The following is an 18,742-nucleotide window of genomic DNA, read 5'->3' as shown; positions in this document are numbered from 1 at the left end:
CAGGAGTGTGTGTTTTATTTGATTTTCCGCATTCACAATTGGTTTTGGAGTTCTTTTACTATTTTTGCAATCTGGGGATACTCACGTACGCCACTCTTCATGGACCATTCAGCTTTTTCTGCCTTCTGCTATTTTCTAATTTGCTTACTCAGGGAAATTAGGCTTTTATTCAAAATCAGAGCAAAATCAGTTACTTAGCAACTCTCTTCTTAACATTTGCTTTCTCTATGAATCATCTGATTTTCTCTCTACCAGGAAAGGAACTGCAGGAAAGCAGGGCCCCATCTCATTTGTTTCTCTTCTGCCTGGGCCCCAGCACATGGCTGATGTCCGGCGAGGACTCAGTGATTATCATTGTAAAGGAGATAGAAGGGAATCAGTGCTTACTGGGTCCCTACCACCTGTCACAGATCATGTTTGCTCTTTTTTTCACTTATAATTTCATTTAATCCTTACAACCTGACCTCAGGGAACCCCTAAAATACCCCTAAACGTGTGAATAGTGTGTATTTCCATTTTCCAGAAAAGGAAGTGTGGGTCCAGTGAAGACGTGATTGCTCAAGGGCAGTAGGAAAGGCAAAAATACAATTTTTTGTAACGTATTCTTTTGACTTCAAATCCAGCCTTTTCTCAGCAATACTATTTGGGGAGGTATGGCAGCAACGCCGATGCCAACGTGGCTCACCGACGGGAGAAGGTTTTCTTAGGAGCCTAAGCCTGTTCCCGAGCTGGGCTCTGGGGAGGCCGCGGGGTCCAGGGTGTGGATGGGAGCACGGTTCCTGCGTCCAGGCACCAGCTCTGACACTTACTGTGTGAGTTCAGACTGTGGCTTTCACGTCTCTGTGCCTGAGATGCCTCATTCTGAAACGAGTGTAATAATAGTGCCCAGTTAGTGCGATTCTTGTGGCGATGAAAAGAGTTGATGGGCCTCCAGTGCTTGGAATAGATGCCTTGCGTCTGTTAAGCCCCGTGCGAGAGCCGGCTCTTACTTCGTGGGGCTGTGCTTCTCAGACTTCCGGGGAGCGTGTTAAAAATGGACATTCTGATATGCTGGTAACGTGAATTATATCTTAGATATATTGAGTTAAAGAAGATGTATTAATAAGACCAATTTCATCCGTTTCTATGGCTACTAGAAAAATTTAAATTACGTATGTAGCTCACATATGTAGCTTGCTTTATTCTTCTTTTGTTTTATACATTTAATCTTTCCACTGTGGAAAGCATATTGAATATATGATTTTTATATGCTGTTTTTATTTTTTTAACATTATTTTTCCTTTATAAACTTATTTTTAATAATTGTTTTCCATTTTTAAGAAATTCTTCCTGTTTCTTGTAGAAACTGTGACTCAATTATAGCTCTTTTTCATTGTCTCATTTGATGTTTTTAGATATAATACAGAATCATAGTATTAATCCTGTTTACTGATATATTGTTTGTCTACAAGATAAAGAACGAGATGTGAGAAATCGGTGGTTCGTGAAGCTCCTGGTTTTTGTGCTCTGGCTTACTTTTATTTCTCTTTCTAAACTGACTTCATGATCTGTCTCAATACGCTGCATCTCGTATTTCATCAGCACAATGCAGGTTGGGAAAGGTGTTTCAAGACTGAAGGTGAAATGCAAACCTCTCGAAGCAGCCGGAACAGTAGCGATGGTTATAGGAATTTCATGGACTGTTCTTTAGTGGTACATGAAGTGCCATCCAGCCGGCCTGGACTAAAATGCTTGTCTTTGATGTGCCAGGCCAGGAGGAGTGAATCTCAGTTTCAATGCCAGTTTCAAAGAGAGTACTCATTGGATGGTCAACATCTTGTACCATTTTTGACGGTTGAATAGTCAATCCCTTTCTATGGATTTTTCCTCGAATGCAGTTTATTCTTCATCCACTATTTTCTCTCCCTCTTCTCTCCTTGTCTCCTGCCCATCTCTGGCTGCAGCGTGGCAAACTGCTGTGGTTTTAAGGTGGACGAGAAGCCGTCCTACCAGTGGAGTCGGAACTGGTAGCTGGTTAATTAAAAATGTTGGTACAAGTGAGGAATTCTAAAAGGGGTATCATGTGCTTTAAACATTTCAGATTTAAACCAATCATTTTTTTTTCTTTTTTTTGTTTTTGCGGTACGCGGGCCTCTCACTCTCGTGGCCTCTCCCGTTGCGGAGCACAGGCTCCGGACGCGCAGGCTCAGCGTCCATGGCTCACGGGCCCAGCCGTTCCGCGGCATGTGGGATCCTCCCGGACCGGGGCACGAACCCGTGTCCCCTGCATCGGCAGGCGGACTCTCAACCACTGCGCCACCAGGGAAGCCCCCTAAACCAATCATTTTTGAGTAGGAGTTTGACCAGTGGGTAATTCCTCCCTACTGGTGCCCGACACGGGTGTCAAGAGAGTTTTCCGAACTCAGCCTCTAAGCCAGTGCTGTTTCTTGATATAAAACTCCTAAGACCTTGATGTAGGGCCAAGAGCTGCGTCCTTTGAGTGTGGGGCTGTGGGTTGTCTTTTCTGCATAACCCATACCTGTGATATAGGACTAATAATTCCCAGTTTTTGTTTCCTTAAAGTGGAGTTAAATTCAGACACTTGCAAAACGATCTGGTCTTTAGAGTCCCTAGAATTTTACCAGGGCCGCTCTTTTATAGCTGACTTGGCCACTCCTAATTGAATAACTGTGTGTTTTCTTTTTTTGCAGTTTGTCTTGACTGAACCTTTCTAAGGCATCTCAGAGAGTCATCAACTCTCCTTTTGCACTTGTTTTTTCACTGATTTATTTATGTAGTAGCTAACCAAATAAAGTAAAATAAATAATTACAAGTGTAAGAATGTAAAGAACAAAGCTGACTGTTGGCGATAGTGCAGACTCAGCCGACGGCACTGTTTCGTAGGCACTCTGGAGAGGAGCCCGTTGGCCACGAAGGGTTGGCATTTTATGGGTACCCGTCAGGGCGTCTTACAGACAGAATGAAGAACGTCTGTCAGCTCAGTGAGTCAGTGAAGTGGAGAGGGGTTAAGACAGCTCTGCTGTGTTTTCCTGGTAGTTTATCAGGGAATTCGTTATTCAGCAAGTAAGCCTGTCATTCAGTAAATTGCCTTTGATGAGGTGGCTTTTGTCCAGTCGGTCACTCGCTGCTGGCACGTTGACTTCCAGGGGAATTAGCCGGTAGTGGACAAGAAGTGGGATTGGGTAGGAGGGTATGCCAGGCAGAGGGCGTACCACAAATTAAGGCACAGACCCGAGAAAGACCCCGACGACTAGAGCATTACAGGCCCCTCTGTGTGGCTGAATAATAGGATGTGGATGCGTCGTCCGTGGGTGAGGCCGGAACGCGCCGCAGGGGTTAAACGTCGAGGGGCCCGTGGGCCTGCAGAGCAGTTTGGAATGGTCCTCAAGGCAACTGTGAATGACCGAAGGATTTGTTTTTGGTGTAAGACTTGGGATGCTCCAGCCGGGTATTATTTCTTACTCATTTGAACCACGATTGCATTTTTTACTCTTCCATGGCATGTATTGAAGGAATACTGCCTTTTATCACAGCCATGTGTGTTACCATCTCCGAGAAATGAGTCCGCTTCTATCTTTTTATCCCTTCTAGTGCTGAACAGTGCTTTATGCGGTTATGGTTAACTATCTCTTGACATCCTTTTTTTTCCGGGCCCTCGAGAGGCTGGGCAGGAGGGTGGGGTCACACTGGCCGCTTTCCCGAGTACGCTCGGCACCCTTCACCCCCCACTTCGGGCCTGGCGCGGCCCTGGCTGAGAGCCCTCACCCGGCTCTCTGCGGCACTTCCAGGCATCAGCGCCCCCCTCTTGCTGGCTGACACCCAGGCGGCCCACAGGCGTGGCAGAGACCGGACAGGTCTCTGTGCCCCGGTTGGCTGGTGAATTACACTCAGGTGGTAGCAGTAAAAGAAAAAAAAAGGGATCCAGTGGATCTCTAAAATGTGTCCATTTTGCATAACTGAAACTTTATACCCATTGATCAGCAATGCCTCATTTTGACATTCTCTTAATTAAACTAAACTTTAACCTTTTGGAGATGATGCTTGTTTCTCTCCTCCTCTGTGTTCCTCATATGACAAAGCAGAAGATGCCGACAGCCGCTCAAGGTCAGGAGCCACATCAAAAAGTCCGTCTTGTGACGTTGATGACGCTTCTGTACAGGAAAGGAATAGCGCGTGTTTCTGTTTTGCTCTTGGAGTCAATGCGGCTGCAGCCCAGGGTCCTGGGCGAACCGGCGACCCCTGCAGTGTGGCCGGTGGAGCTTGGGCCGGGCAGCGGGAGTGTGGGTGTGCGCTCCGTGGAATTCAGAACTTCCCTTGACCTTTGAGAGCGAGGTACAGTGTGCAGCGTGTTTACAGACCCATCCGCCTCCCTTGCTTTCCAGGGGAGGTTGGAGCGGGCCAAAATATGCATATGCATAATGAAAACATTTCCGGGAAGGGCTGTGCTTCTCGACAGATTTTGGGTTTTGTTTCACACCGAGAGCTGTGCAGCTATCAAAGGGACGGTACTGAGTTAGCATGCAGCCCGTGCTGAGGGAGCATTTGCGAAGGCGGCCGGTTCATCCGGAAATGGGTCCCATCTGTGTTGACATTGGCCGCCAGGCCCCACCGCCCAGCCCACCAGCCGGCTCTGATCCAGACAGTCGGGAACTGTGCTTCCTGCCCTCCCCTCCTCCACTTAGAGGAACAGTGGGTCTACGGGACAGGGAGACTTCAGACCTTCCTGGCTGAGAGAAGAGAGCAGGGAGACCCCTTTGGGGGCCGTATATGATCTGTATGATATCCCATCAAGGCATTTTCTAGAAATATCTTTATTTGATCATTTAAACGGCAGACAGTTGCACTGTGTTTAGATGGGGTAGAAGACGCAATTTAGTGTTTTGCTATTTTAAGGCTAGACCTTATGTAAATGTGATGCCTTATTATATCAGCAGATAGCAGCAAGGTCGTTTTTTAAAAAATATTTATTTATTTATTTAGGCTGCGCCAGGTCTTAGTTGCGGCATGCGAGATCTTTAGTTGCAGCATGCGGGATCTTTAGTTGCAGCATGGGGACTTCTTAGTTTCGGCATGCGGACTCTTAGTTGCAGCACACAGACCCCTTAGTTGCGGCATGCATGTGGGATCTAGTTCCCCGACTAAGGATCGAACCCAGACCCCTTGCACCGGGAGTGCAGAGTCTTACCCACTGCACCAGGGAAGTCCCAGGTCATTTTTTTATTGTGGTAAAATACACATAACACAGACTTTACCATTTTAACCACTTGTAAGTATCCAGTTTAGTGGTGTAAAGTACGTACGTTGTTGTGCAACCATTGCCACGATCCATCTCCACAACTTTTCATCTTTCCAAACTGAAACTCTGTCCGCAGTAAGCAATGCCTCGCACCCCCGTAGCCCCTGGTAACCAGCATCCTACTTCCTGTCTCTAGGAAACAATGATGTTTTGGTCCCAGCCCTTACCACCTGCCTGCTGATGGCATTTTATCCTTCCTAAAGTACTTTCACAGCAACTTCATTATCTCTATTTGACAGATGGGATTATGAGATTCTTTGAGATTGAATGACAAAATCAGGTATTTTATCAGTTGCAGAGTTTCGACTAGAGCTCGAGATTTAAAACAACAAAACCATCCCGGAGAAGTCAGATGTGATCCTTTTAGTGGCCATGAACCATCCTGTTCCTTTTCTCCTTGTCTTTCGATCGCAGAGTTTAGTGTCACGTCTCATTCCCGTGGCATCTTCATCTTGGATTTATTCCGTGTCCCATTGCCACTGCTGTTGCACTGTCCTGCCTTCCCTGTGGGAGCCCGCCTCCGGGTAGAGAAGGAAGGGAAGAACATGTGCCCCATGGGCTCTCATTCTTAGTCGTGTATAAATAAAACTTGAGAAAATATGTGTGAATAATTTCCCAGTGTTTACTCAAGTGCTGTTGGAATGCAAATTAAATAGTGATCAGAATGGAAGGGGGTGTCATTTGGATAAAAACTTTTATTTTGCCAAGAAGAGTATCTGCTCAAAATTCTTGACGTTAGGATTGAAACCATGTTTTGCACTTGAGGCCATAAGCTTTTGTTATCTGTTGGTAATCCCTCCCTCCCGTCCTCGGGAAGCTCAGGTGATGCTGTGGAGTGCTGCTACCCTATTCTCTCAGCCAAAAAGGGCTTTGCCGTTACGTGGCAGAGCCAGAGCGTGAACCCTCCCTGTCTTCTGTCAGATCATATCGTTTTTAGCTGCTACTCTTAACAGATTTTAATCACCGTAACCAGAAAGATAGAATCTGGATGTGTCACTGTATGTACAGAATTAAAGTCAGAAAGCGATTCCAAATTCTAGGCTGGTGTTTTTCTCTGCTAAAATTAGGTCTCAGGTTCATTGGTGTGTCTGGTGCAAAGGACTGAGTGATTAATGGGGGCCGGAGGAGGGGAAGGTGGGGGGCAGCAGCAGAGAGGAGAGGGAGGAAGGGCAGAGTGGGCATGGAGGTAGAGCCGGTGTGGACGTGCCTTCCTGAAGAACGCACGGATCCCGCCGTGCTGCGGGAGCCGGGAGCATCGGGTTGGATCCAGTGGCCTTGGTGGGTTGCACGGTTCCTTCCCTGCATCCTGTCTGGCTCGGCCGCCGCAGCAGTAAGCGCTCGTCTGTGCCCACCCGGCCGACTCCTGGCTTCTCCACTAAGAAGCTCTGCAGCACGGGGGTGCTGGGCAGCATCTTGCATCCCCCTCAGTTTCCTCGTTTGTAAAATCAGAATCAAAATACCAGTCTCTCAGCGTTGTTTTCTCAACAAGAGAAACAATATGTAAAGTGTTCCAGAACAATGCGTGACACACGGAAGGCAGACCGTAAACAGTCATTATTATTATTTTGTTGGAATAATAGCAATAACAATAACAATCATTGTATTTATGCCATATAATTATATCTTAATATTTATTATTACTAATGGAAAAAATTTTCTATGAGGCTTTTCCTTAAAGTAGCAAAGACACATATTGTGTTGGCCAAAAAGTTCGTTTGGGTTACGTGAACGAACTTTTTTGGCCAACCCAATATTAATGGCCTTTTCTTTCCAAAAAGGTAGGAATTAAATTATGGCCAATGTTGTGAGCCAAGCAAGCCTGTCGATTATATTCCTATCCAGTTGTAAGTATTGGTCTTCTCTAATAAGACGCTGACACCTTAAAAGAGAAATTTACAATGCCTAAAGCAGATAAGATTTCCTGAAAAAAAAAGTCACGTTCACGTAAGCATTCATTCGTGGGAGAAGTATTCCAGTGAATTTAAAGGTTGTCTAGTAACCGGCACCATGCCGTTTCTACTTTCCTGTCTAGGGCACAGCACAGGTCAGTCATCCTTGAGGAAAACAGTTTCTCATCCTTCTTTGTCAGTATCTGAGAAGGCTGTGAGGGTTAGACTTGAGTCCCGTATTCTGTGAGCATGTGTTTTCTGACAGCCAGTCCGGGAAGACTCTGGTGACCAGTGCCAGACGGTGCCGAGCTTTGTGCGCGGACTGGGTCTCTTCTAGCATTGAAGGGAAGCTGTCAGATCCAAAGTAGAGTGGCGCCACGTGGGTGTGTAGCCTTGCTGTCAGAAGGTACATCTGAGTACGTGCTCTGGCCAGAGATGACAGTGTCATCAATCAGGTAGCGGGGACCCAAAGTCAACTCTCACTACAGTTTAGAAATGTGTAAAGTTGGCTTTGTTGACTGATGACCTGCAACCTTACAAGGATACTACAGTTGGAATCTTAGAGCCGGGATGGACATCAGAGGTTATATGATCCCACGCCCTCATGTACAGGGAGGAGATTGGTACCCAGATACAGAGGAAGGCTGCATAAACCAAGGCCGAGGCTGGAGCTAGGCCTGCCACGTGCCAAGTATTGGAACATTGGTCTTCTTCACCCTACACGCTAGTTTCCTGCCTGTGCCCTGGTTTCCATGACCCCCTTTGGAAACTTGCCTTCCTCATTTTGTACTGTTTAAAATTCCTGTGAATTGTGATTTCAGCAAATTCTGACCTACTGGAAAGGATCTGACAGAAGTTTTTCCTCTGAAAGCAATGGTGCTAAATAGCGGTTCTGATCCACCCATGGCCTCTGTTCTCTTCCATTCTCAGCGACATCTTTCCTATTCGTTTATAGGATATAGGTGGTGTGAACTAGTTAGGAAAGGGAAAACATTTTTTCTGTCTCTCCTTCATTTGCCCTTTAACAGACCATCAGATCTCTGCCCGTTGTCTGGAACCCCTGTGGCAGAATTTCAAGGGCAAATGGTATTTGGGCGTGGAGTGTGAGATCCTTTTTGGAGAAAGAGAGTGCTTCTCTATAAGTATTATTTTTTGAGGGGTATTCCTTCAAATGAAAGTCATTTTTTTTCCTGATTTAAAAAACAATATTATGTAGAAAATGCAAGCTATATGGATGTGCATGAAAAAGCAGTAACCTTGTGTTAACATTTTGGTGAGTGACCTGCCCTTGTATAGATGTGAGTGTAAGCGCAGCTCTGATAGAAAGGCTAATAGTGTACCTGTTTTCTTTCACTTGGCAGTATCTAGTAGAGATTTTTCAAGTAAATGACTGCAGATGTGCACTGTCCTTTTACATGTCTGCCCCTGGCTGTGTCAGGATACCTAAAGCATTCTTCTCTCAGGGAATGTTTAGATTGTTTTTAACTTGGGAGGGAAAATCTTTTATTGAACATCCTTATACGGTTTTGCTTGTATGACCAGTTCACCTTCTTGGCATATATTTCTAGAAGTGGAATTGTGGATTTAAGGGCATACGTATCGAGTGGGTGTGTCGAACGCACGACCACCAGCAGGGTCTGAAAGTCTGCTAAGTCCCATCAGCTGAGAGTCAGCGCCTGCTTTACACACCTTTGCAGCACTAGGAAGGGGCCTGTGCTAATTCGTAAACGTTTGTTCGATCCAGCCACTTGTAATGCTTTTCTAGAAACGTGTATAATCCGACTGTTTCAACATACTAAGGGGAAGTTGAAACACCCTCATTTCATGAGTAAAAACACTCAGGGAATCAAACAGCCCCCTTCCAAAAAGCACCACGCGGAGGCTTTAACCCTGGCGTGGACTCCTGTTCAGACCTCACCCGGGGAGGACAGTGTGTCAGGTTACATTGTAGGCACCACCTCTCCTCTGCAGATGATAGGAGTGGATGTGGTCCAGCGTGAGAGCACAGGGTGATGGCGGGTGGGCCTCAGCCTGGGGAGGGGAGTGCAAGGGGATCAGGGCCCGGGGGTGGAAGGGAGATAACTGCCTTCGAGGATGGGAAGGAATACTGCGCAGATGACCTGGAGTCAATTATCTTCCTTCATCTGGCGAGAGGAAGGAGTGGGTTGAGTGCACAGCGGTGATTAGTCATTCGCAGAGGACTTCTTGGCTTCAGACTTGAGTTACAGGAAAAGTGGTGGAGTTTCACATTCTATGGAGCATTGTTCTTGGAAACTGCACTTGGTCGATCCTCAGTTTGGGGCCTCTGTTCTCGTCCACTCTCAGCGACATCTTTCCCATTAGCTTATAGGATATAGGTGGTGTGAACTAGTTATGAAAGGGAAAGAGAGCGAGAAGCAGAGACTATGAATATGAAAAAGCTCTTTACTGGACAGATCTGGTGCTCGAGAACCCCAGCTGGTCATGGACCAGTGTCTGATCTTGAGCACGAGGTTTTGGACTCCGCGCCTCACTTCCCATATCCGTAAAACATCGGGTGATGTAATATGGGCCTTGAAGGATCCCTGGGTGGATGACTGATGTAGCTTGTAACCAGTGCAGAGGCTGCCTAGGGCAGTGCCAGGAAGATAGCAGGCGTTTGGAGGATGTTGGCTTTCGTGCCCTTCACCTGTTTCTGTTGACCTAAGGACCAGTGAGGGATGGAACGAGCAGATCCCATACGTGTTCGCGGGAAGAAGAGGTGGGTCTGCTTTCGAGTCATCAGGGACTTCGGAGAGAGTGGTGCTTCAGCCCGTCTTGCTCGAATCTGGGTGGTCCTGAGCCTGCCAGCTCTCCATGCTCTGAAGTTACGGCTTCAAAATCAGGGTGCCTCCGTCTCAGAGTCTGTCAGATTCCTTCTCCAGAGAATAATTTCCAGTTTCTTTTAGAGGTGGGCTCATAGGTGATTTCCTCTTCTCTTTTTTGAAAAGTTTCCCTGGCACACACGAGGAGTGTGGTGAGATTGTGGGGAAACGTACTCACGTGTTCAGCCGCTGTGTCCCTGGTGCTTGCCCTGTGATGAGCATGGGTGGACCTGAGCCGCCTCTGTGCCCCTTGGGGGTCTCCGGTGTGGGACGCAGGCCGTGAAGGGGAAAGTCAGCTTGGGCATCTGGGAGGGCGGTGGCGTGGGGCAGAGGGGAGGAGAGACGCCTGCCTCTGCTCTGGGGGAGGGGTCTGCGAGGGCCAGCGCGCGTCTGGTGACAGCCGGCGGGTCGTGTGGGTCGAGTGGCGTGGCCAGGGCCGGGTTGAGGGTGGCCGTGAGCGGGCGAACAGTGGAGATCCCGCCAAGAGCGGAACTTTGGGAGCTCTTTGGATCATGTTCTTTTTCTCCAGGGCCTTTACAAAGGAGGGAGGAAAACGCCCATCGACACCTGTTAGGTGCAGACCCAGAATTTCCCCCTAATGATCGTGCTCTGTTGTTTCTCCCTTTCTTCGCTCAGCCGCCTGACAGCGGGCCACCACCACTACCGACATCCTCTCTCCCGGAAGGCTACTATGAGGAGGCCGTGCCGCTGAGTCCCGGGAAGGCTCCGGAATACATCACTTCAAGTGAGTGGCCCCCCGACCTGCCGGGCTGTTGGGGAGCCCTCCCGCTTTTCGGGTGAAGGGGGGTAGGGGCATTACACAACACCATGGAAATGTGGACTTCAGGAAATTCTGAACCCAAGGAGAGGGGGCTACAGAAAGGGTTTTGAAAAGTCTAAGGTGTCCACCAAGTACCTTCGGTAATTTCAGATTGTTATCTTTCTTGTGACTCAGATTTCTTGTGAAATCTTGTCGCTGTGGGAGCCTGCGTCAGCCAGTGAAACATGTTCCCTGTGGTCAGAAGAGAATGACTTTCTGAGGCATGTTTTCATGGGGTCCCTCCCCGCCACCTTGACCAGGGCACGTCCCTCTTAGGCTGCATTCGTGGTGCCACCGAGAATGCGTGTCTGTAAAATAAATACAGAGCAAGCAGGCATCTCATCGTAGCTGTTTGTTTGTTTTCAATTTATTTTCTTATTGAAGCGTAGTTGAATTACAATGTTGTGTTAATTCCTGCTGTACAGCAAAGTGACTCAGTTATACGTGTATATATACATCCTTTTTCCTATTCTTTTCCATTAGGGCTTATCCCAGGGTATTGAACCTAGTTCCCTGTGCTGTACAGTAGGACCTTGTTTATCCGTTCTGTATGCACCAGTTTCCATCTATTGATCACAAAACCCCACTGCAACCCTCCCCCACCCCCCTCCCCCTTGGCAACCACCAGTCTGTTCTCTACGTCCCTGTTTCTGTTTCACAGACAGGTTCATCTGTGTCCTATTTTAGATTCTGCATGTAAGTGATGTCACATGGTGTTTGTCTTTCTCTGTCTGACTCACTTCAGTTAGTAGGATCATCTCTAGTTGCATCCATGTTGCTGCAAATGGCATTATTTTGCCCTTTTTTATGGCCGAGTCATATTCCACTGCGTATGTGCACCACCTCTCCTTTACCCCTTCATCTGTCGACAGACATTTAGGTTGTTTCCTGTTTTTTTGTTCCCCATTCATACAGGTTTTACAAGAATGCTTTGGCCTACGTTAGGGCCGTCATGACGTGATCGTTAGCTGCCTGCCGGCACTCAGAAGTGCCCCTTTGTAGGCGGCCGGCCTTCACAGGCACAGAAGGGCAGTGGCGTTGAGCACCTGTTGCAACTACGTCTGGAGTTTGTTTTCAGATCCTTGCCTTTGCTTTTGCTCCCGATACTCTGGCAGCAGGCAGCGTGCTTTGTCTCGCCATGAGGCAGATGTGGTATATCTGAGTGTGCTGCCTTAGGGAATCCATCTTGCCTTTCCTGTAACACATGCGTAAAATGGGGAGGGAAAGCGTGATCTGCTCGTGTCACGGAGAGGCCTCCGTGTCTCCGCATCTTGTGTCCCGTTCTCCCACCTCCTCCCTCTGCTCACGGAAGCGCTCTCCGTTGTCGCCGTCGGCCTGTCCCCTGAAGTCTCTGCTTCGTGCAGACTTGGAGTTTTCTGATCTTTCTCTCCCCTGGCAGCAAACAAGCAGGGCCATTTCAGCAAAGCGGAATCTAACTTGATCGTTCCAGGAAATACCCCCAGGATATTTTCTGACCGTGAAGAGGGACACACACAAGCCAGGCGAGCGGGACCTTAGGCCCTGGAGGGCAGTGGCCTTTCCCGCTCACTCGCGCCTGTTTGCTCTGGAGCAGGCCGACACAGCCTCGACCCAGCATCAATAGATACTTGAGGGCCTCTTAGTGAATTCTGAATGCGAGAAGGGACAGTTCTGACAAGGAGGCTATGAAATACTGGGTTTTGAGATCCGAATATTAAATATTTAAATTTCTCTTTCATTTTAGAACCATTTGGGAAAAACGCATTCAAGTAATTTCTAAGTGTCCACTGTTTCAGAAGATAGTAAATTAATGAGAAAACACGAAAAATTAAACGGCTTGATATAATTCAAAACTTCAGTGGGTTCCTGTCTTTCTGAAAACAACGAATAAAGGAAACCAGTTGCTGGTGAGGGTATTTCCCACCGTTGGGAACGTTGGGTCCCAGCCTTCTCCCACCTTCCTTGTCCCGCTCCAACATACTTTCAAGACTAGAGACCGAGAGTAATTCTGTTTGACTTGCGGGGACCTTTGGTCGTCTTCGGTCCGAGAAGGCCCACGCGACCGGTGTGTCGTGTCCTTAACTGCTGAGGTCGGGCCCCTTTGGTTGAGCTAAGCCCAGAGGGAGGGCCATGGAAGGACTGCTGCCTGGGGAGGGACAGTGGGTCCGCAGTGCCAGCACTTCGCTCAGATGTCTGTGCCTGAGCCTCGGCTGCCGGCCAGGACCCTCAGCGTGGGGAGCCGTGGCAGGGGTCTGCGGCCGGGTCGGGCCAGGGTCGTGCCGCCTTCGCTTACTCGTGGGTTTCTGGCAGCTTTGTCGAGCCCCGAGTCAGGCCCGGTTTACTGGCGAAGCAGAACCACGTCGTGGGGCAGGGGCGTGTTGTAGACGAGAGACCCTGTGGGGTCCTGGGAACTGGGGCAGACGCGTGCCGGGGGGCTGGCCGGCATCAAGGGGAGCTGCACGAGGCCCGGGGGCGAGGAAGGATGCTGGGAACCCCCCTGCCTCTCACTCCCCGACGCGGGGCCCCATGTGGGAGGCCGGACCGCGGCTCCGTGGAGCCGCACGCGCCTGGCCAGGACCCAGAGGCGGCCGGGCAGGGGACCCTGTGGGAGCGCCGACGAGGAAGGCCTGCAGCCCAGCACTCGCGAGCGCAAGCTGCAGCGCCTGGCACCCTCCCGATGTCCAGGTTGCTCACAGACTTCTCTTGTGGCCAGTCCTAACCCAGAAGCATCCAGCAAAGGGAGCCTGGGGGGGATGCATCCCAGCCTTGCCGAGTGGATACAGTGTAAAAGCACCACCATTGCTCCTGGGTCGGCTTGACATCCATGCACCTCTCTTTACCCGCAGTGGATTTGCAAACGAAGACGGGGGCAGAGTTGTGGTTCAGCGTAACACGGTTCAACTATGACTGGTGTGATGGAAACTCCCCAACTCCCCAGAGGGTATGACATCCTCTGTCCACTTTGGGGTGACCTCGTTCTCTTCTGGCCAAGTCACACTCTCCCCTTTGGGAGCCTGCCACTAGAAGATGAAGCCAGGGTCAACTGCTGTTAGCACTTCTCTGTTAGATGGTAGGGGATGCGAGAGGGGAAGAAAAGGATTCGATTATACGTACACACATAGAGCCCTATCAAAATATGGACAAGAACCTCGTAAAGGGTTCAGTCCTCATTTCCACAAACGGTCCATGGTCCTAGCTGGTATTTATAACTTCCTGCATGTCCCCTTTGCCTTCAGCAGGCACCTTGGTTGATGGTCCAATACAGTGGCTCAGCTTTCCTTCCTGAAAGGTCTGGGCTCCAGCAGGACTACCTGTACTGGACAGTGGCAGTGTCCCGCTGACTCGAGTGCTAAGGACATCCCAGGGATCTCCTGGACCTGGACGTGCTCTTCTCCCCATGTGTGGTCACAGCTTCTTGGTGGGCGGGACCAGTCACCCAGTCACTGCAGGGACCACTAGTTTGTCTGTTGTCTCCACTTCTGGGCCAGTGGAGCCATTGCTGTGTCCCTTAGAGGGGACATTCTGCCCCTAGAGAGTAAGACCTGTGGCCAGCAGAGCCAAAATTTCCAGGAATGGAAGCAGAATTTTAGTGAGCGGATGCCTAGGGGTAATAGTGAGTGGAGTCACTACCATTTCACCCCTGGGTTCCCAGACCTGTGCTCGGAGATATTCTGGAAGATCCCACCCCCAGTCCCACAGGTGTGACCAATCAGGCCGGGCCTGAAAGGGAATATTCCGAAGGGACTGCGCTGCTCTCTGCTGTGTCGGCTGCTTCAGGGTGACGAAGACAAGGCAAGACCAGGGAGCTTCATGAGCGCAAACCCATTGCCGCCAACTTCAGTTGCTGTAAAATGAGTTCCTTGGTCAGAAGCAAGGTTTCAAGCCCATGGATGGCGCTTTCTGCAGGAGCACCGTGGACAGCGGGTTTACTTTATCCCCTCCAGTGAGAATAAAGCACTGCCCCTTCCATGGTGCACGTGGTCCAGGGATAACCTGTGAGTAGGCGGCTGGCTGACAGCCCAGGGAACAGTGTCGTGTGCAGGCAGGACACTCACAAGTGCCAGGAGTCAGATGGCCCTTGCTGAGAGGAAGTCCATGTTGCCGAGTCCCATGTGTCACCTCCGCCCCTGACACCAGCTGCCTGTGCAGGAGTCCATTCGCACAAGAAATCTGGGCAAAGAAGCTCACTGACGTCTATGTAGTGGGTCGTGTGGTTACCTGATGGTGATTCTGGCGAGGTTGCCCTTTGCTAAGCACCCACCCGATGTGCAGGTGCTCACCTCGGGAGCCCGACTCACAGCCCCTTCCGCAGACCTCCTTGCTGCCAGTCCCTCTCGAGTCTTGACCGTCCAAGCAAATGCCAGGCGTGCCCACGAACCAGTGCAGAGAGAATAGGGGCACAGGCTTCCGAGCCACTTGCTTATGCCCCTCACTTACGTCTTCAGGGCCTGATGGAGCCCAGTGGACACACGCCTGCTTCGATGCGATGCCACTTGCTCCTCGGTGGGTTGGATGATCCGGAGCCCTTGCGGGACAGCTCAGGTTGATGGTAACCTGGTGCTCCGCGATCAAGTGTTTATTAGACTGTACTAGGGCGGTGGCGGCGCGCCTAAGGTCATCTCTCAAAATGAAGTGGTTCTCAGCAGAGGCTGCCAACGCTGAGCCCTGAGATCCTGCGGGTTGGCACTGAGCTTCACCTGTGAGAGCCTGCCAAAGGCTTCTGTTTCCAATTTCTAGAGCAGGGTTTGAGCAGAGGAGAAGAAGCACCACGAGATGGAATGGGAGATTGATTCCAGGGGTTCGACCTCACACGATGGCGGAGCTGTTGAAGGAGTGCCCGAGCACCTGGTCAGAACGGCCGTCGGGAAGGAGAGCTAGAGGAGATAAGGACACGCCGTCGGTGATTCTCTGCTCTCCTCCCCAGCTCTGTGTCGTTCTTAGCTTTCCACGGGGCCCTCGTTACCTTCTAACGAAATCCCGACCCCAGCCCTGACACCGGACCCCTTGACATCCTGTTACAGCCCCCAGGAGGAACCCTGGACTCTGTTGGTCCCAAGAGACTTGCCAGTGAGCGGGTCGTCCTGTGGGCTCACACTGTGGCCCTCGACTGCTTGGTTTGCTGCTAAGTTGGCTGACGTTCTTGTAACGCGATTCCATCAGTCCTGCTCTCTCAGAAGAAGGTGGGCCATGAACCTCCTGTCTTTTCAAGGCGTGGATCTCAACCCCTGGGTAGCCAGGGGCACGGTCTACATTGTCAGTTCAGAATCAGGTTTTCAGTTCATCCCTCATCAGGATGGGGTCTTGGATGAGTCACCTGATCTCTCAGCATCCTCGTTCCTTTCCTCTGAGATAAGGATACTGCTCTGTGCCCTCCTCCGGGCGGCTAAGACGGCCAGCAAGGCAGAGGGTGTAAGTGCAGAGCTGGCTTCCTCTTTTCACAGCCTTATCCCACAGCGTACAGGTACAAGTATAAAAAATACTGCCTGACACATAGTGAGCGCTCAATAAATATTTGTTGCATGAATGAAATGAAATGTTCCCATTTCTGACTGATTTAGTCATTAATTCTTTTGCTCATTCAATGTTTACTGAATTTGATGTTCTAGAAAATGAGCTAAGCGCTGAGGGGTTCATGGCCCCCCAAGCTGTTGTGAGCAGCATCTTTCCAGGATAAATTAGGACTTGCTCCACCGTCCGTCTGAAATCTCTCAGTGAACCCTGGGCCGTGGAGTAGCACGTGGTCTTTCACGGTTTCATACTTCCTTCCCCATGTGCTACGTGCCCACTGTGCTAAACTTAAAAAACCTTTTATTATAAAATATATTTATCAAAAAGTGCATAAAATATGACTTGCCAGAGTTACCTCTTCGGTCATCCTAGTCTCTTGCTTAAAATCTTTCCTTGACTACTTTATCAGGATTTAAAATTCAATCTAAACTACCAGTCTTTCCATTCCTCCCCCCCCTTAGTAAATAATTCTTTGTGGGGAGATTAACATGCAAGTGTGACCACGGAGTACAAATCACAGCCCAGTTTCCAGTGAGTTCTGCTCTGTGCAAGGTCAGCCTTTTCTGCCCCTTCTCCCGTCGTGTGCAACCGGTTGCTTCATCCATGGTTTCTCCTTATCTGTCGCTCATTCCTCGTTTAGGTGTTCATTCCTCACGTGTGTTATGAAAGCAAATGTATTCCAGATGTGTCCGGGGGTTGAGGGGAGTGCAGAGATGAATCAGACACGGCCTCCAGGACCTTATGATCCAGCAGGGCTGAAATTAATAAGATCACTCATAGTCACTAGTATTTATTCATCACTTTTAAGAAGCCAGCCATCCTTCTGAGGGCTTTGCATTGAATTTCAGTCGATCTAACAGTTCTCCCTTCTATAAATATTTGTTACTGGCCCTGTGCCAGGTAGTTTGTTAAGTGCTGGGACAATCACATCCAACAGGGTGGCCTCCCTTCCTGCAGGGGACTTAACAGCCTGATGTGGGACAGGCAGACAAACAGAGGTGACAATACAGTGAGATAAGTTTTGTGTTGGGTAGTGTGGATGCAGAGGGGAGGGGCATTTCACCTGATGTCTTAGCTCTGGCTGCCGTAACAAAATAGCATAGACTGGGTGATAAAACAGTAGGCATTTATTTTCTGAGTTCTAGAGGCTGGAAGCCCACGATCAGGGCTCTGGCATGGTCAGCCTGTGGTGAGGGCTCTCTTCCTGGCTTATGTACATCCGCCTTCGCCCCGTGTCCTCACACGGCAGGGAGAGAGTGCGGGATCTCCCTCTTTCTTTTCTTCTAAGGGGATTACGACCTCATTTAACCGTAATTACCTCCTAAAAGTCCTGTTGCCAAATACAGTCACACTGGGGTTTGAGCTTCAACACGTGAATTTGGGGGGCACCCAATTCAGTCTATAGCAGTCAGTGCTGGTGATCCAGGGAGGGCTTCAGGGAGGAGGTGCTGTAAGTTAAGTCCTGAGTGATGAGAGCACGTGTCCAGGCAAAGGCAGGAGTCTGAGTGGGATGAGTGCGAAGCCTGGGTGAGAGCAGCGTGTGAGACCCCGAGGTAAGGGAAAGTGGGATCTAGCTGGGAGACTACAGACAACCTGGTATTTAAGTGTTGGTGCATGGCAGAGCCAGAAGGAGGTGTGAACCTTTCTGAAAATCCCACGGATGACCTGAAGGAGAGGGGTGGCCTTGGGTTGGATCTCGAACCTTAGGAAGGGTTTGTGCGTGTGGCGATGCCAGGAAGGAAGAGGACATTGCAGACTTGAAAGGACTTTAACGTGAAGGTGTGGGTGGGAGTTTTCTTTGGCGAAACTCTCTGCGAGATGGGGGTCATGGTGCCCGGCAAGAACGCAGCAAGGATTCGACAACGTAGGGTCTGCAGGTGCTGGGCCCGTATAGAAGAGTCCAGAAGTGGTTTTTGTAAATATGGCATTCTTAGTCACTTCAGTTGAAAACTCTTCGTTGAGTTTCCGCTGCCCAAGCCGTAGTTATTTTTCCCTGTTTTTGCTAACTAACGTTTCCCCAGTTACTCGAAGGCAGAAGCCTCTTTCTCGTTTATGAATATAATAATGTACCCTGCAGCCCGTAGGTGGTCCTCAAGATAAGGCTTTTGTAACCAGGTTTTTTACTTTTATTTCTTACTTTTGACAGATTATGACTCAGATGCAATGAGTAGCTCTTACGAATCATACGACGAAGAGGAGGAAGACGGAAAGGGGAAGAAAACGCGGCACCAGTGGCCCTCGGAGGAGGCCTCCATGGACCTGGTAAAGGACGCCAAGATCTGTGCCTTCCTGCTGCGGAAGAAACGCTTCGGGCAGTGGACCAAGTTACTCTGCGTCATCAAAGACACCAAACTACTGGTAAAGCCTTGCGACTTGGTTGCTCTTGTGTAGAGTCGGTAAGATGTGG

At 49.5% G+C, this 18,742-nt stretch overlaps 1 protein-coding gene across 2 annotated transcripts in view; it reads left to right on the top strand.

Annotated features, from left to right (window-relative positions):
- The window catches only part of AFAP1 (actin filament associated protein 1), a 148,399-nt gene that overhangs the window by 60,081 nt on the left and 69,576 nt on the right, over nucleotides 1-18,742 (top strand). For both annotated transcript variants that reach the window (XM_029235883.1, XM_029235882.1), the window contains exons 4-5: nucleotides 10,665-10,773; nucleotides 18,482-18,693. In XM_029235883.1, the coding sequence (XP_029091716.1) occupies nucleotides 10,665-10,773; nucleotides 18,482-18,693 (321 nt within the window). The remainder of the gene's footprint in view (nucleotides 1-10,664; nucleotides 10,774-18,481; nucleotides 18,694-18,742) is intronic.

Source organism: Monodon monoceros, unplaced genomic scaffold (genome assembly GCF_005190385.1).
Source record: "Monodon monoceros isolate NGI ecotype Baffin Bay Population unplaced genomic scaffold, NGI_Narwhal_1 Super_Scaffold_20, whole genome shotgun sequence".
In the NCBI taxonomy this organism is placed as follows: Eukaryota; Metazoa; Chordata; class Mammalia; order Artiodactyla; family Monodontidae; genus Monodon; species Monodon monoceros.
This window is presented reverse-complemented; position numbering and strand designations above follow the sequence as displayed.